The sequence below is a fragment of the Diceros bicornis genome, chromosome 2 (assembly GCF_020826845.1).
Source record: "Diceros bicornis minor isolate mBicDic1 chromosome 2, mDicBic1.mat.cur, whole genome shotgun sequence".
NCBI classification, from domain to species: Eukaryota; Metazoa; Chordata; class Mammalia; order Perissodactyla; family Rhinocerotidae; genus Diceros; species Diceros bicornis.
Genome location: NC_080741.1, coordinates 86,415,091 through 86,430,110, shown reverse-complemented (window position 1 = coordinate 86,430,110; position 15,020 = coordinate 86,415,091). Strand labels below are relative to the sequence as shown.

General features: G+C 47.1%; 2 protein-coding genes across 4 annotated transcripts in view; both read left to right on the top strand.

The window, feature by feature from the left end:
- The window catches only part of IRAK2 (interleukin 1 receptor associated kinase 2), an 83,689-nt gene extending 79,310 nt beyond the window's left edge, over positions 1 to 4,379 (top strand). For both annotated transcript variants that reach the window (XM_058565593.1, XM_058565600.1), the window contains one exon: positions 972 to 4,379. In XM_058565593.1, coding sequence (XP_058421576.1) covers positions 972 to 1,084 — 113 coding nt within the window. In that variant the 3' untranslated portion in view covers positions 1,085 to 4,379. The remainder of the gene's footprint in view (positions 1 to 971) is intronic.
- Positions 4,380 to 5,628: 1,249 nt separating this feature from the next.
- Positions 5,629 to 15,020, top strand: part of TATDN2 (TatD DNase domain containing 2) — a 29,288-nt gene continuing 19,896 nt past the window's right edge. The window contains exons 1-3 of one of the 2 annotated variants that reach the window (XR_009223411.1): positions 5,629 to 6,203; positions 6,336 to 6,746; positions 13,221 to 13,715. Coding sequence is in view for 1 of the 2 variants with exons in the window: in XM_058565582.1 (XP_058421565.1) it covers positions 6,342 to 6,746; positions 13,221 to 13,715 (900 nt within the window). In the remaining variant the exon portion in view is untranslated. The remainder of the gene's footprint in view (positions 6,204 to 6,335; positions 6,747 to 13,220; positions 13,716 to 15,020) is intronic. The other variant, XM_058565582.1, reaches the window with a different exon arrangement.

The following is a 15,020-nucleotide window of genomic DNA, read 5'->3' as shown; positions in this document are numbered from 1 at the left end:
TGCGTATACACACTCATTTGTGTGTCCCTAACTCAGCGTATTGTTTACTCCTTCCACCTCCCTTGTTCACAAGTTCACTTGGTTAGTCAGCCATTCACCTACCAGCCGACTGCACAGAGAAACTGGGGGAGTCGTCCTTGATACCTCCCTCTCCCCCTGGCCCTCCTATGTCCAGTCCCTCCCCCAGTCCTATCCAGTGACCTCCTAAATACCTCTCAGCTCCATCTGCTTCTCTGCATTGCCCCCCTCATCTAAGCTACTCTCTTCTCTTGCTGGATGACAGCCTCCCGGGCCACCCTGGCCTCTCTCCAGGCCTTTCTCCAGGGGCCAGCCGGAATGGTTTTTAAAATCAACTCATGTCACTCCTTGTTTAAAGCCCTTATATGGTTCCCCACTGCACTTAGAGATCAAGTCAAAACTCTTCCTCGGGATCAGCAAGGCCTGTGTTCTGCCCCTGCTCGCCTCTCCATCCTCGCTTCTCAACACGAACCCCATCCTCGCCAGCTGCTTCTAAAAATCCCTTCTATCTTTGCCTCTTGGGTCCAAATATACCAGGCTTCCTTCCGAAATAAAAATTCTGAAGGCCTTTTCAATGCAGTGTCCCTGTCCCCTAGTAAATGTGGCTTAATGAATGTCCCAGGCTGTACCAGTCCTATTGCTCCCCTCCCACGGGGAGGAGAGAGGAAAAAGAGAGACAGTGGGTGTAAGTGTTCACTCTAAACCACCTCACTTCAGCCCCCGTGGGGAGGAGCATGGAAGCCCCCTCCTCTCTGAAAGGTGGGGGCAGGTGGCAGGGCGTCCCTGCAAAGGCAGAAGCGCTGAAAACGCTCATTACACTCGGCGTGATTCAGAAACCTAATTTAACGGAGAAACTCTGACCAAGTCTGACTTTCTAGGGATTATAATAATAGTAACTCTTTCCAAATGCCTTTTGTTCAAGTTGCATTTTTTTACTTTCCGCTGAACGTCAGCTACAGAGACTTCGTGGAAAATTGAGATCAATGAGGCCAAAAGGAAGCTGATGCAGAATATCCTGCTCTACAAAGAGGAGCAACTGGACAGCGTCGAGCTCTTTGGCCTCTGATGATCAGAACACAGCTGGGGACACTTGTCCTAAAGTGGAAAGACGACTGTCAAATCAAGAAAAAGATCTGAGGCGAATTAAGATCTCCCAGGAAACACAGAAACCAAACATCAGCTTTCCTGGGAGGGAGAGAAACTTCCATTTTACCAGTGTGAGGTAGGGGAGAAGGGATGTCAGCTGTGGGAGACACAAAAATCCGTGAAGTCCTCTTCCTTTCTGGGATTTGTCGGTCAGAGCTGGGTATCAGGAGACTGAAGCGGAAATTCTGGTACATGAGCCCAGGGTGTGGGCGATTTTGTGGTTCCAGGGAGCGTGTGACAATAACCACCCAGCAGATGCTGTCACCCAGCTCTCACCCCTTGACAACTGACAGCGTTCTGAATGCTGATGGCACTTTCCAACATTGAGATCTCTGGGTCATGTTTGCCAACAACCGCCTGCAAATATCTGTGACCTGAAAGATTTTCAGCTTGTGTCCCAGTGCAGTTCTTGACTTTCTCAAGGTCTCAGGTCTTACAAACGCCAGACACCTGGCAAAGGGCTCTGTAAGTCTTCCGCTTTCTCTACTGGAACTCTTGCAACCCACAGATATTTATTTGATGCCCGCTCTGCACCTTTATCCTCCCGTCCCACTAATGCTCATATTTTCAATGGGGTTTTTATTTTTATTTTTATTTTTTTGAGGAAGATCAGCCCTGAGCTAACATCCATGCCAATCCTCCTCTTTTTGCTGAGGAAGACCAGCCCTGAGCTAACATCTATTGCCAATCCTCCTCCTTTTTTTCCCCTTTTTCTCCCCAAAGCCCCAGTAGATAGTTGTATGTCATTTGCACATCCTAGTTGCTGTATGTGGGATGCCACCTCAGCATGGCCAGAGAAGCGGTGCTTCGGTGCGCGCCCGGGATCTGAACCCGGGCTGCCAGTAGCGGAGCATGAGCACTTAACCGCTAAGCCATGGGGCCGGCCCCTGGGGTTTTTATTTTGAGAATGTGTGTTATTTATGGCTGGATGAAGAATCAGGAGGACGAGTTTCATGTCTGACTCTGCTGCTAATGAAGTCACTCATTTTATTTCTGGAACCTCAGTTTCTTTGTTAGTAACACCTGTTCGTTCTTCCTCCCTGGGCAGTTGGGAAGAACAGGTAAGACATGGCTACAGAAGTACATTGAAAATGCACTTGTCCTGTTTTATAAAATAAATTAATTAATTAATTTAAGCATATATTTCTGCCATGTACCTAATGTTTATGCAGTGGCTATATTTCTGAAGAGTCATGTTGCAAATCTTTTTGTGAAACAAATGCTATTTTAAATTCAGTGTGTCCTGTTTTAAATAATCCTACTATAGTGATTTTGTCTTTTTTCTTTTTGTAAAATAAAAATACATTGGTAAAGTCAACAAATATCTTGTAATTATTCGTGTCCAGATGAACTCGTTTGGAGAAGGTGCTCTGCATCCATGAGAGGGGTGTCGTGGGGTAGCTCCGAGGTTGGGTGCCGGCTGTAAATGTTGGCTGTTAATAGCTGCGTGATCTTGGGCCAGGTTAGGGAGTTATTCTGAGCCTCTGTTTCTTCATCTATACAGTGGGGAGAATAAAAAGTACCTGTTTCATAGGTTTGTTGTCAGGGCAAGGGGCAGATCCTGCCTGATGAAAGCATCCAACAGCCCCACAGCAAGGTCGGCTGTGTGCTGATGTGTCACAAAGCCGAATGGGCTCCAGCCCCGGTGAACCGTGAGCTGTACTGACACCCCTGTCTAAGCTCTGGTGGCTGTGAGGATTCAACTAGAGTGTGTGTCACATGCTCCAAACAGGACCTGGCACGTGGTAAGCACCTTACAATCATGAGCAGGGTGCTGTTCCCGGGCTGTTTGAGCAATAGAGGGCTGATGCCAACAGGATACTGGTTATGCAGACATACTTGCGTTACCAGAGCAGGGCTTCATATATTTCTGGCGAGATCAATGAACCACTTTGAGAATCTGATGAAAGCTACGGGCCTTCTCTCCTCAGCAAGCTGTAAATGCGTACATATACAATTCTATATAGGAATTCCAAGGGTTCATGGGCACTGCGATGTCTTTCCATGCATCTCCAGAGGATTGGCCTTTTTTATTTTTAAGTTAATAGATGCACGTGACCAAAAAATCCAAACAGTACAAAAGATTATGCGGTGGAAAGGAAGCCTTTTTACCACTGGGATCCTAGTGCCTCATTTCTTCTCCCCACCGGCAACCACTGTTACTAGTTTGGGGTATCCTTCCAGAGATGATAAAACATTTTTTTATCTTGTTGCTCAATTTCATTAGTCATTAGGGAAATGTAAATCAAAACCACAATGATAACACCAGCCCGGTGGCATAGTGGTTAAGTTCGCATGCTCTGCTTTGGCAGCCCAGGGTTCATGGGTTTGGATCCTAGGTGCAGACCTACACACCGCTCATCAAGCCATGCTGTGGCAACGTCCCATGTACAAAATGGAGGAAGATTGGCATAGATGTTAGCTCAGCGACAATCTTCCTCAAGCAAAAAAAAAAAAAAAAACGATTAGCAACAGATATTAGCTCAGGGCCAATCTTCCTCACCAAAAAAAACCCCCAAAACCACCACAATGAGATACCACTCCACACCTGCTTGGACAACTAGAATAAAAAAAGGACAGACATCAACGTGTTGGCAAGGATGTGGAGACACTGGAACCTTCATACATGGCTGGTGGGATTATAAAATGGTGAGCTACTTTGGAAAACAGTCTGGCAGTTCCTCAAAAGGTTAAACATAGTTTATTCCACTCCTAGATATCTACCTAAGAGAAATGAAATCATATATCCATATATAAAAACTTGTGCACCAGTGTTCACAGCAGGAATATTCAGAATAGCCAAAGTAGAAACAACTCAAATGTCAATCAACGTATGAATGGATAAACATAAACAGAATTCCCTACAATGGAATATTATTTAGTCATAAAAAGAATGAAGTACTGATATACTTGGATGAACCTTGAAAATATTATGCTAAGTAAAAGAAGCCAATCACGTATGATTCCATTTTTATGGAACAGGCAAATCTAGAGAGAAATGGGGTGGAGGGGGTGGTGGCAATTGTCACAAGATTTTGGGTGATGAAAATGTTCTAAAATTAGATTATGGTTATGGTGATGGTTACACAACTCCAAATATACTTAAAAATCATGGAATTATATGCTAAAAAACCATTTTGTGTACTAAAAAACCATTGAATTATATATGGGTGGATTTTATGATATGTAAATTATATCTCAATAAAGCTAGTAGAAACAAATACACAGTGGTTATTCTCAGGTGTAAAAAAATTTTTTTTTATCTTCAGGCCCCACTTCTCTCTCCTTTATTATTATTATTTATTATTATTTTTTGCTGCTCACAGGGTATTTCATTCACACTGTTCCAGATCCTGTGTTTTTTCATGTCTTTCTTGGCCATTCTTCCTCAACAGTACTTTGGGATCACTTCATTCTTTTTGCCTGGTATTCCATTGCATGGATTTTATAGAACTAGCTTCGCTTTCTGGATATCGAGGTTGTTTTCTTCCTTGCTACTACAAACAGTGCTGCCTTTCAAGGAGGTTGTACCAATTTCAACGTCCATCATCGATGTACGGGAGTGCATTTCCCCACATCTTCAGCTACAAAGATTATCGTGCTTTTTGATCATTGCCAGTCTAATGGGTAAAAACATAATTGTATTCGTACTTTTTAAACGACTGAAGTGGAGCCATTTTTTCATACGTTAACGAGCCTTTCATAATTTGTTTCTGTTCATTGGTTCATTTCCTTTGCCCATTTTAATACTGAATTATCTTATTGCAAGAGTTTTTACATAGTAAGAACATCAGCCCTTTGTCACGTGTTGCAAATATTTTTCTAAGTTTGTTTCCTGTCTTTGGACTTTGATATTTTTTGCCGGGCGGATATTTTACATTTTTGCGTAGTCTCCTTTTTTTTTCCGTGGCTTCTAACTTCTAATTCCAATTCTGCCGCTTTCTGGGTGTGTCACTTGCCCTCTCTGAGCCAGTCTCCTGCCCTGTAAATGGGGTGATTAGGTTGATGTGGGTGCGATGAGTTTATCCGGATCTGAAAGCGTCCGGCGAAGGGGGACCGCGCTGAGCAGGAGGGAGCGACCCTCGTGGATCGGCGACCGCAGACAGCCCTTAGCCCCACACGCGGCTGCCCGGAAGAACTGCGGCCTTGCCTCAGCTTCGCGCTCTTCGGGCCCACGTGAGTTGCCCCGCCCAGCCTAGTCTGACCAATGGACGAGTTCCGTAAGGCGTAGGGTCCCGCCTCCAAGCCTCCTGACCAACAGGCGAGCGCCGTCTTGCTCTGGGTTCCGCCCCTTGCCGATTTGAGCAATGGGCGCTCTCCATTCGGCGCAAGACCCGCCCCCGCCGCACGCTGGGCTGCGGGCCGCAGGGCTCGTTCCGGGAGGCGGGCGCGGCGGAGGCCAGAGTGGTCTGAGGTGGGGCGGAGGCCGGGCCGGGGCCGCGGGACTGGGGCTGGCGGCGAGCGGGCGGCCGGGGCGGGACGTCCGGGCCGTGGGGGTGGCGCGGCCGACGTCTGGGCCGCGGCGGCCGGGCGGCGTCCTGAGGCGGCGGACCGGGGCACCGCCGGCTCCTGAGGGCGGCTCGGGCCCCTTCCGGCCCGGGGCTGGTCGGCGGGGCCGCGGGAGCAGGGCGGGCTGCGCGCCGGTCCGGCCCTGCCCTGCGGCCTGCGCTCGGCGTTCCGGGCCTCTGGGCCGCGCGCCCGCCCCAGGGCTGCGGGTCCGGCCGCCATGCGTGGACCTTAAGGCGCCTTGCAGCCTTCTGAAGCGCTTTGACGTCTCTGAAGGGCTTTGTGTTGCAAACTAAATGGAAGCGCTTCGTAGTCCCGGAAGCGCTTTGACATCTCCGAAGTAGCGCCGTGCAAACTGGAGCTCTGGGTGATCGCGGAAGCACGCTGTGGGCTTGAAAGTCGAACCGGAGCCTTTGGCAAATCTTGGATCGTTCTGACTTCTCCGAAGCGCTTTGGAATCGCAAGCAGTCGAAGCGCTTTGGCATCTCTGGAACCGTGAGAACTGTGATGGGCAGTGGAAAGAAGGGGGAAAGGTCAGTGAGGCCTGCCGCTGGCTCTGACCTTCTGGCTCGCCCTCCCCCAGGGGGCCCCGGGAGGGCGGGGGTCTGAGGCCGGGCAGCCAGGAGGGGTGGGGCTGGAATCCAGGCCCCCTCTTTACCTTGCAGGTGCCCATGGCGTCGGAGCGGCGCAAGGTCAAGTACCACTGGAGCAGCACTTCGGGAGGGTGTCCCCGCAAGCGCAGCTGCCCCCGGGAGCCCGGTGATGTGGCCCCCGCCCGCCGGTCCGCTCACAGCTCCGCGTCGCGTTCGGGAGGGGCTGGCAGCCCCAAGCGCCTGAAAGCCCAGCACGAGGACGATGTGGCCCGCACGCCGCGGCTGTCCCGGGGCTCATCCCGCCGCGGAAATTCCTCCTCCTCCTCCCATTCGTCTGGCCCAGGCGTGGGCGGGGCTGCCTCCCAAGGCGGCCTGATTCGGAGCACACAGGGGTTCCTTTCGTCGAGGGAACCCCTTCCGCGCCCTGCCAACCCCTCGCTAGAAGAGATGGCTTCTCTCGAGGAGGGAGCCTGCAGCCTTAAGGTACGTGGCTGCAACGCCTCGCAACCGGTGAAGCCCCTTGCACGTGGCTTGAGATGTTGAGAATTTTGGTGGAAGGAGACTGAAAAAGATCGTGTCCTTTAAAATCTCTGGGTCTTCCCAGAGATCTTCACGCAAACCCGGGAAACCAAGCGGTTGGCCAGAGGTGGCCTAAAGTTCCCAGAGAGCTAGTTTTCAAACTTGGCAGCACTTTGCTTGGAAAGCTTTAAAATACTTGTGCCTGCCTCCCACGCTGATGTAATTGGGCTGGGGTGTAGTCTGGGCTGCCAGATTCTTCAGTGCTTCTCCGGTAGTTGTGATGTGCAGGCCGGTTGGAGAATCGCTGCAGTGGCAGGTGGATTGCATGCTCAAGAGACACAGATGCATCTGTCTATTTTGGTTGTAAATTTAGGGAATTGTGCCCTTGTACTTTAAACCACTTTGAATTGTAGAACCAAGAATAAGAATTTGGTTCTTGCTGCGGCTTTTCACCAAAGTTATGGTTTCCAGCATGTTGGGGTTTTGCTTGGTGGGGCAGGGTTTGTTTTGGAGGTTAAACATTTAATTGCCCAATGGGAACACACACCCAGGAGGGTTTCATAAGTATTTGGGAGCGGATGGAGGAGTACTTCACAGAAGAGGTATATTTCATCCACTTTTAAAAAAAGGATTAATAAAATTTTCCCAGCTGTTTTTGTGTGAGGGAAAGTTGACCATGAGTCTGTTGGAAATAGAAGCAAATACAATTCAGTCTCCTGTAGTCCGTTGTTTCCCGATAGAGAGAGGACAGCGAGCACTAGCTAATGACGCCGGCCATCCTGTGTGAGCTTCATCCACTCATTCATTCAGGTTTTGAGCAAATATTTTACTGAGGGTCTAGTTTGTGCCAGGCAGTGAGTGTTCTAGTTGCTTGGGATTCTCTAGTAACAAAACAGAGATCACTGCCCTCTTGGAGTTTGCATTCTAGGTCTTGGAGCTCTGGGCCTTAAAAGGGGAGGAGAAGTTCTACATGTGGAGGACTGGAGGAAAAGTCTTAATTGGGTGAGATGGGCTGCCCCTAGATAAAGTTATTTTACAAAAACAATAAAAACAGGCCCTAAAGAAAATAAGTTTGTCTTTAAGGCTTTGCTGGGTGGGTTCTTATGTAGACCTGAGCAATGAGGCTGTATTTGGGTGTTTATCCTGGGGAACCCTTAGGCAAAGTGCTCCAGGTGTTTTCAGTGTGGACTTCACAGTTAGAACCCTTGTGTGGGGACATGGATTTTTTTTTTTAACTTAATAGTGAGTTGAAAAGCTTTGTCTTTGGCCTCAGAATACTGAATATGACTCAGATGTAAATCAGGTAAATATGGGGCTTTGCTCATATAATTTAGTGTCATTAATCCTTCTTGATACAGTTTCAGTGGATTTGGATACAGTGTAAAATAATATTAATTGATTACATTTAATTTCAGTGACAGTTATAGATAGAAGCCTGGTATCAGAAGGGGCAGGAAATTAATCTTGCTTAGTGTTTCAGGTGTGCTGCATCCCTGGCTCAACTCTCGTACAGACCAGGAACTCCAGATTTGAGGATGTGTCCTCTAATCCAGTGGGTCTAATCCTATCATGGACCCACCATTCTCTCATTTAGGTCTTGTTTTGCAAAAATCCATTTAATGCTTAACTGTGGAGCGATGAGTCTGGTCCTAGTCTGGTCCTGTCTCAGCAGTCTTGGGGTTCCACCAAGGCCTTGCTTTCAGTCAATAAGCACTTGAGAGTTATCGCTTGCCAAGCAGTCTGTTGGATTGTGGAGCCCTGAGATGGCTTCTAAGGAGCACACAGTGTGTTGGGAGGGCTGAGGAAGTCACAAGACTGCCTCACGATGTGGTACGGTGGAGCAAAGAGCCCAGAGTGGAGGCTGGACAGCTAGGTAGGGGGCAGATAGCAGCAGGGTTTGTTTGGTTTTTTTTTTGGTGAGGAAGGCTGGCCCTGAGCTAACATCCGTGCCAGTCTTCCTCAGTGTTGTAGACGGGACACCACCACAGCATGGCTTGACGAGCAGTGCACAGGTCCGCGCCTGGGATCGAACCCTTGACCGCTGGAGCAGAGCGCGTGAACTTAACCAATATGCCACCGGGCCGGAAGGGCTCCACTTTTATGACCTTGTCACTTCCTAAAGGACCCACCTAATACCATCACCTTAGATGGTAGGTTAGATTTCAGCATAGGAATTTTGGGGGGGCACATTCAGATCATAGCTAGTCTGGGCATGTTGGAATCACTAGAGATTCCTGCTGGCCAACCTCTCATTGTTTGTTCCTTATTACTTCTAGGACAATTGTTTGAGGTTTTTTCAAATTCTCATGGCAGCTGATGATCTTCATTTACTCCATAGAAAAGGTTAAATGTGTCTATTATGAGCATCTTCACCTACCTTATATTCAGTCTTCAGTATGACGTATCTAAATTTCTACAGTTAATTTAGAGAGGGAAGAATGGAAGGGAAAATTTGAGCATTTATGATATAATATAGTTGCTGAAATATGATTCTCAGTATTTGACCCATAGACTCTCCCTTAAGCCTCAGAGTCTCATGAAATAGGTAGTATTATCTTTACATATCAGTTAACAAATATTTACATATCAATTAATAAATATTTGAGCACCTACTATGTTTGGGCACTGGGAAAATGAGACTCAGAAAGGTTAAATAACTTGACCAAGGCCATGCAGCTTGTACAGAGCTGTATGTCATCCCAGATAAGTATGTCTTCAAAGTCCGTGTTCTTTCCGCTGCTGCCCTCTGTGAACACCTGCTCTGTCCTGGCGCAGCATTAGGTGTGAGGGGTGGAGAGAGGAAGAGGGCAAGATCCTTCCTGGAGGAGCTCTCTGCAGGGTGACACAGCCCAGACAGAAGAAACCATTGTGTATCTTGGCTCTCGAATGATAGAGCTTTCACGTGTGATCCCACTTCCTGCATCTTCACTCAGCAGATGTCCAGCGCTTGGGGGGACGTCTGTGTCAAGGGCTGGAGGTGCAAAGAAGAAGGCAGTGGTCGACACACTGAAAAATCATTCATCACAGTACAGTGCGTGGAGTGTTGTAACCGGGATGTTTGAAATACCAAGGGTCAGAGGAATGAGTGACTAACCATTGGGGAAAGTCCTCACAGGAGAGGTGTCATTTGAGTTCTCCTGATGAACGAGGAGGAGGAAAGGACATTTAAGGCAACAAGAACGATGTGTGTCCAAAAAGTGTCAGGAAATGCTGCTGATCCCTGAGGTCCCTTTTTTCCCTCTTCTCCAGTGCCTTTCTCCATTCCCCGGACACCTGGGTGTGTGGAGAAAGGTGGGAGGTGATGCTAGAAAGGACAGTTGGGGGCTAGCCTGTGAAGGGCTTCTGATGTGATGCTCAGGAGTTTGGGATGTATTCTGTACACAAATGCAGAGCCATTGAAGGGTTTGAAGCAGAGGCATGACGTTACCAGATTGTAGAACGCCTCCTGGCACACTGTAGAGAAAGGATGGGGAGTGGGTGGGGAGCTGGTTAGGAACCGTTGAAAATGTTCAGGCTGGCGGTGGTGAGAGCTGGAATGACATCTCCGCTTGATCTTTCCTTTCTGCCTTTAGAGATGCACAATTCACCAGGCAGTACTGCCGGGAAAAGCTAAATCTCTCCTTTCTAAAGCCAGGTGGTTTGTCTCTTCTCCTGCCCTTTCTGCCTCATCTTTGCCTCCATAGCCTCTCATCCACTGTCGAAACTCTTCTTCCATGACCTAGATCCGTCTTAGGTCCTCGTGGCTTTTGACATCTCAGCCTTTGATACTGTTTCTCAACTTCCATATTTTCGCTATCCTGCCTTGATTTCTAGGATGTTAGGGGAACTTGGGTTTGAATCCTGCCACTTACAAGCCTTGTGGCACTTGCCCTTCTTTGTATAAAAGAGGGCTGATGGCTGTGGCAGCCTGTCAGTTGTCAGTCGTGTGAAAATATAACTGATGTTTTTATATTCCTAGCCTTTCTTCCTCCTGCAGGTACAGTCCTGGTCTTGTCTACCAGGGTTGGCAAACTGGTGGTGCATAGGCTGAATGCGGCCTGCTTGGTCCTCACAGTATTTAAAATTTTGGAAAGTTCACACTAAAAATATATGCCTCCAGTCCAGACCTCTACCTTGAACTCAAAAGACTTGAGTGATTCCCTCCCCTTCCCCACTTTCTACTCCCTTTCCTGTTTTATTTTTCTCCCTGGCACTTTCCACTCTCTAACATATATATTGCCTTTCCCCTGGTTTTTCCTTCCCTCATCAGCTAGAATATAAGGTCTAGGAAGCAGGCATTTTTATATGTTTTATTGAATGCTGAACCCCCACATCCAGAACAGTGCCTGCTGACACATAGTAAGTGGTCAACAAATGCTTGCTGACTGGGTGAAAAATGCATTAAATTTGAGATTTCTTGTTTTACGTGAAAAACCAGAATCTATAACTCAGGGTCTGTACTCCTGAGTAGCAGCACTTGGCTTGAGGTGAGGAGCTGTGGCCCTTCAGAAGGCGCAGGGGCTCCTCGGTTTGTAGTACACCTCGCCTTCCCATGTTGTCTTACACCTGGCCTGAGGGGGCAAGGAAAGAGGCAGCTGGTCTCACAGGCAGAGGTGGAGAAGTCAGAGAAGGAGTGTGCGGCCCTAAAGGGCGAATGGGAGTTTCTCAAGCATGCAATGAGACCGAGGCGAAGCCATCTAGCGCAAGCAGGGGAAATGAGACGTGCCAGTGCCAGTGTCGGCAAGGGTGTGGTGGGCCGAGGATGGCAGGTGGTTGGGGGTGGAGAAGCGAGTTGTGGAGAAGTGGGCTGAGAAGTTGTGGCTGTGTCCTGTAGGGCAGACCTGGGGAGCCTTCAAGCTTATTTTTAATATTTATTAGATTTTTCTTAAATATGGGAAGGTGTAAAGAAAACAAAAATAGCCCATAATCTTCTTTCTCAGATAATCCCTGTAGATTTTTTTTTAAATGTCTAACATGTTAGAAAATTCAGAGACGTTCAAAATGAAAGTAAAAGCCACCTTTCCTGTCCATCTTCCCAAAGTTAATAGCTGCCAACAATTTGAGTACTTCTAGGAAAAAATATTGTATTTGGATTTATATATTTCCAAAGGCTTGATGATTTTTTTTTAACAAAGATATTACATGCTTCTTGGGAAAAAAAATTCAAATAATATGAAAAGCGTATGAAATGAGAGCTTCAGCTCCTTTTCCTCTTTCCCCTTAATCTCCAAAGATATCCATTAGAAACAGTTTGTCTTTCAGACTTTGTGTGCAAATGTATACATGTAAAGCATTTTTGTTTTTTCAAATGTGAGATTACACTGTGCTTGTTAGTTGGCTACTTGGTATTTACTCTTACTATATAGCATGGCCATCAGAGCTCCCTCATAGTTTTTAAAAGCTTCCTTGTGTTTGGTAGTATGTCTGTTCACTTTATTTAACCAGTCCCTTATTGATGGACATGTCTTGGAGTAGACTCTACTTTTCCTCAGTGGAGGAAAAGGATCAGCAAGCTTAGTGTGGGGTTCCTTTCTCTAAGTGTATGTACATTTGAGAGGACTGTAATGCAAGTGAATTAGAAGTGCAAGTTGTAGGGGCTGTAGAATGCCTTGGGATAATGGTAAATCCAGATCGCAGCTGGTGAAGTTTAGAGTTCACTGTTTTGGGGATGGTTCTGGGGGAAGATTTATGGAGCGTTCTCACACCAGGCTGGGATTAGACTGGATCTGAGTTTCACAGCAAATTAATGTTGTGAACAAATAGTTGAGCTTCTTCCTTATGGACTCCTGGAATGAGTGGGTCGGGGGGCGAAGAAAGGGGCTGAGACTTCACTGTGTCTGTGAGGAGATTCGGGGTCAGGGGGTAGTTAGAGTCTCTTGATTGATCCTGGTGTAGTCTCTGGGAGACAAGGCACCTTCCAACACCAAGGTTTTGATTTGTGGGAAGGAGTTTGCAGAGAACTTCAAAGAGGCTTGGGGTACGGCGGGAAGCACTGTGCCCTCAGGACTCAGGAGATTGGAGTCCACTGCTTACTGGCCTTTGGGTTTCCTTACTGTTAATTTGTGGAATTGGGTTAGCTGGTTTCTAGGGACCCTTCCAGTGCTAAAATTTTGAGCTTCTGTTTTGTGTGTGTGTTCTGAAGTATGCGGTAATCCTTGTTCTCAAGGAGCTTGCAGTCTTGTGTTACTAGACTGTTGATCTCTCAGCGCATTCCTCCCACTGCAGTATGAGGATGTTGTCTGATGAGCGTGAGAAGGTGAGTAATAAGAAATGACAGCAATTCAGTCCCTTTTACAGTGGCACGTCTCAGTGGGTGGGCTGGAAACCACCACCCGGAGAGAATCTTTGTCATGGCCACTATTACTTTCCCTTTGATTAGTGGAACCACCACTGATTTCTGATTTGCCAAGTGCTTCTTATATGAAATCACCCTTTCATAATCTCTGGTTTTTCTTCCAGGTTGATTCCAAAGATAGTTCTCGTAATTCCATGAACTCTGAATTTGCAGCTGAAGCTGAAGGTCAGAATGATGCGACTGAGGAACCAAACAAGGTCCAGAAAAGGAAGAGGGATAGACTTCGAGACCAAGGCTCTACAGTCATCTACCTGAAGGCTCTCCAGGGCATTCTGGGAAAGTCAATGCCAAAAAGGAAGGGAGAGGCTACCTCTAGGGCAAAACCAAGCACAGGAGAGCCTCCCAGCCGCAGAGAAGGACCAGCCAGGAGTGTCACTGTGTCTGCTCCTCAGAAAGAGAGAGAGTCAGCCCCAGAAGTCAGAGCAGAGGAGAAAAAGCCTGTTCTGGAGGAGAGCAGCTTCTGCGACAGGAGAGTGGTGATAGACCCTCAGGAGAAACCCAGAGAGGAGCCACCTGGGGACCGAAGGACAGTCATTGACAAGTGCTCTCCACCCCTAGAGTTTTTGGATGACTCTGACTCTCATTTAGAAAGCCAAAAGGTGAGTCAAGCTCATACCAAGCACGGGATTTTAGTTCTCTTGATTAAATGTATTTGGTCTTTCTCGTTTGATCCTAAGTGTTATTCATTAAAAGCAGTACTTTTACTTACTCAGGACTCAAGGAAACAAGTTGATGGTTCTCTTCTAACATACCTTTCAGAATTATTAAGAAACCTCAATTCAGTGCTCTTTTTTTTTTTAGGATTTAAAAGTTTTTAGGATGTGAATTTGACTGCCTTAACAAAGGCAAAAATAACAGTGGCTTAAAGAAAATAGAAGTTTGGCTTGAGGATGGCTCCACAGTGTCAGGGACCCTGGAGCCTTCTGTCTTGATGCTCTGCTGCCCCTCAGCATAGTTTCCATCTTGTGGTCTGAGGTGGCTACTCTGATAGGACTCAGGACGTTACACTGACATTCCAGCCAGTAGGATGGGGAGAAGAGAAGAGGAAAGTATACTCCCTCCCTTTTAAGAGCTTGGCTCAGGAGTTGTCCACATCATATTGCTCATATCTATTGACAAGAATCTAGAAACCTGGCCAAAACCTAGCTGCAAGAGATTCTGGAAAATTAACTTCCATCTGGGCAGATTTACACCCAGATCAACTTCTTTTGCTGTAGAAGAAGGAGAGAATGATATTGGAGGAAAACTAGCTTTTTTTTTTTGTCAGTATGATCAGCCCTGAGCTAACATCCATGCTAATCCTCCTCTTTTTTTTTGCTGAGGAAGACCAGCTCTGAACTAACATCTATTGCCAATCCTCCTCCTTTTTTTTTTTCCCCAAAGCCCCAGTAGATAGTTGTATGTCATAGTTGCACGTCCTTCTAGTTGCTGTATGTGGGACGCGGCCTCAGCATGGCCAGAGAAGCAGTGCGTTGGTGTGTGCCCGGGATCCAAACCTGGGCCGCCAGTAGCGGAGCGCGCGCACTCAACTGCTAAGCCACGGGGCCGGCCCAAAACTAGCATTTTTTAACATAGCTTGTGATTGCGGGGAAAAAGCATTCCTCTGTTCTATCCATCTCTGCCCGTCCTTTACTACCACTCCTCAGAGGCAGCCCCTTTTAGCTCTTTCTTCTAATATTTACCTCCATATTTCTAAGTAATTTTGCACTGTTTATTGATTTTTAAATTTTAGACGTCTGTGGACTTTCTGCTCAGGAAGATGAGAATTTAGTTCTCTTCACTTACTTTGGCAGGACCCACACCCTTAAACATATTCTCTCCCCGTTCCTGCATCTCCCTGTGTTGTAATACAATTTTTGGCTAAATCTATTTAAGATTTATTATCACCATGTTCATAGGTGAGT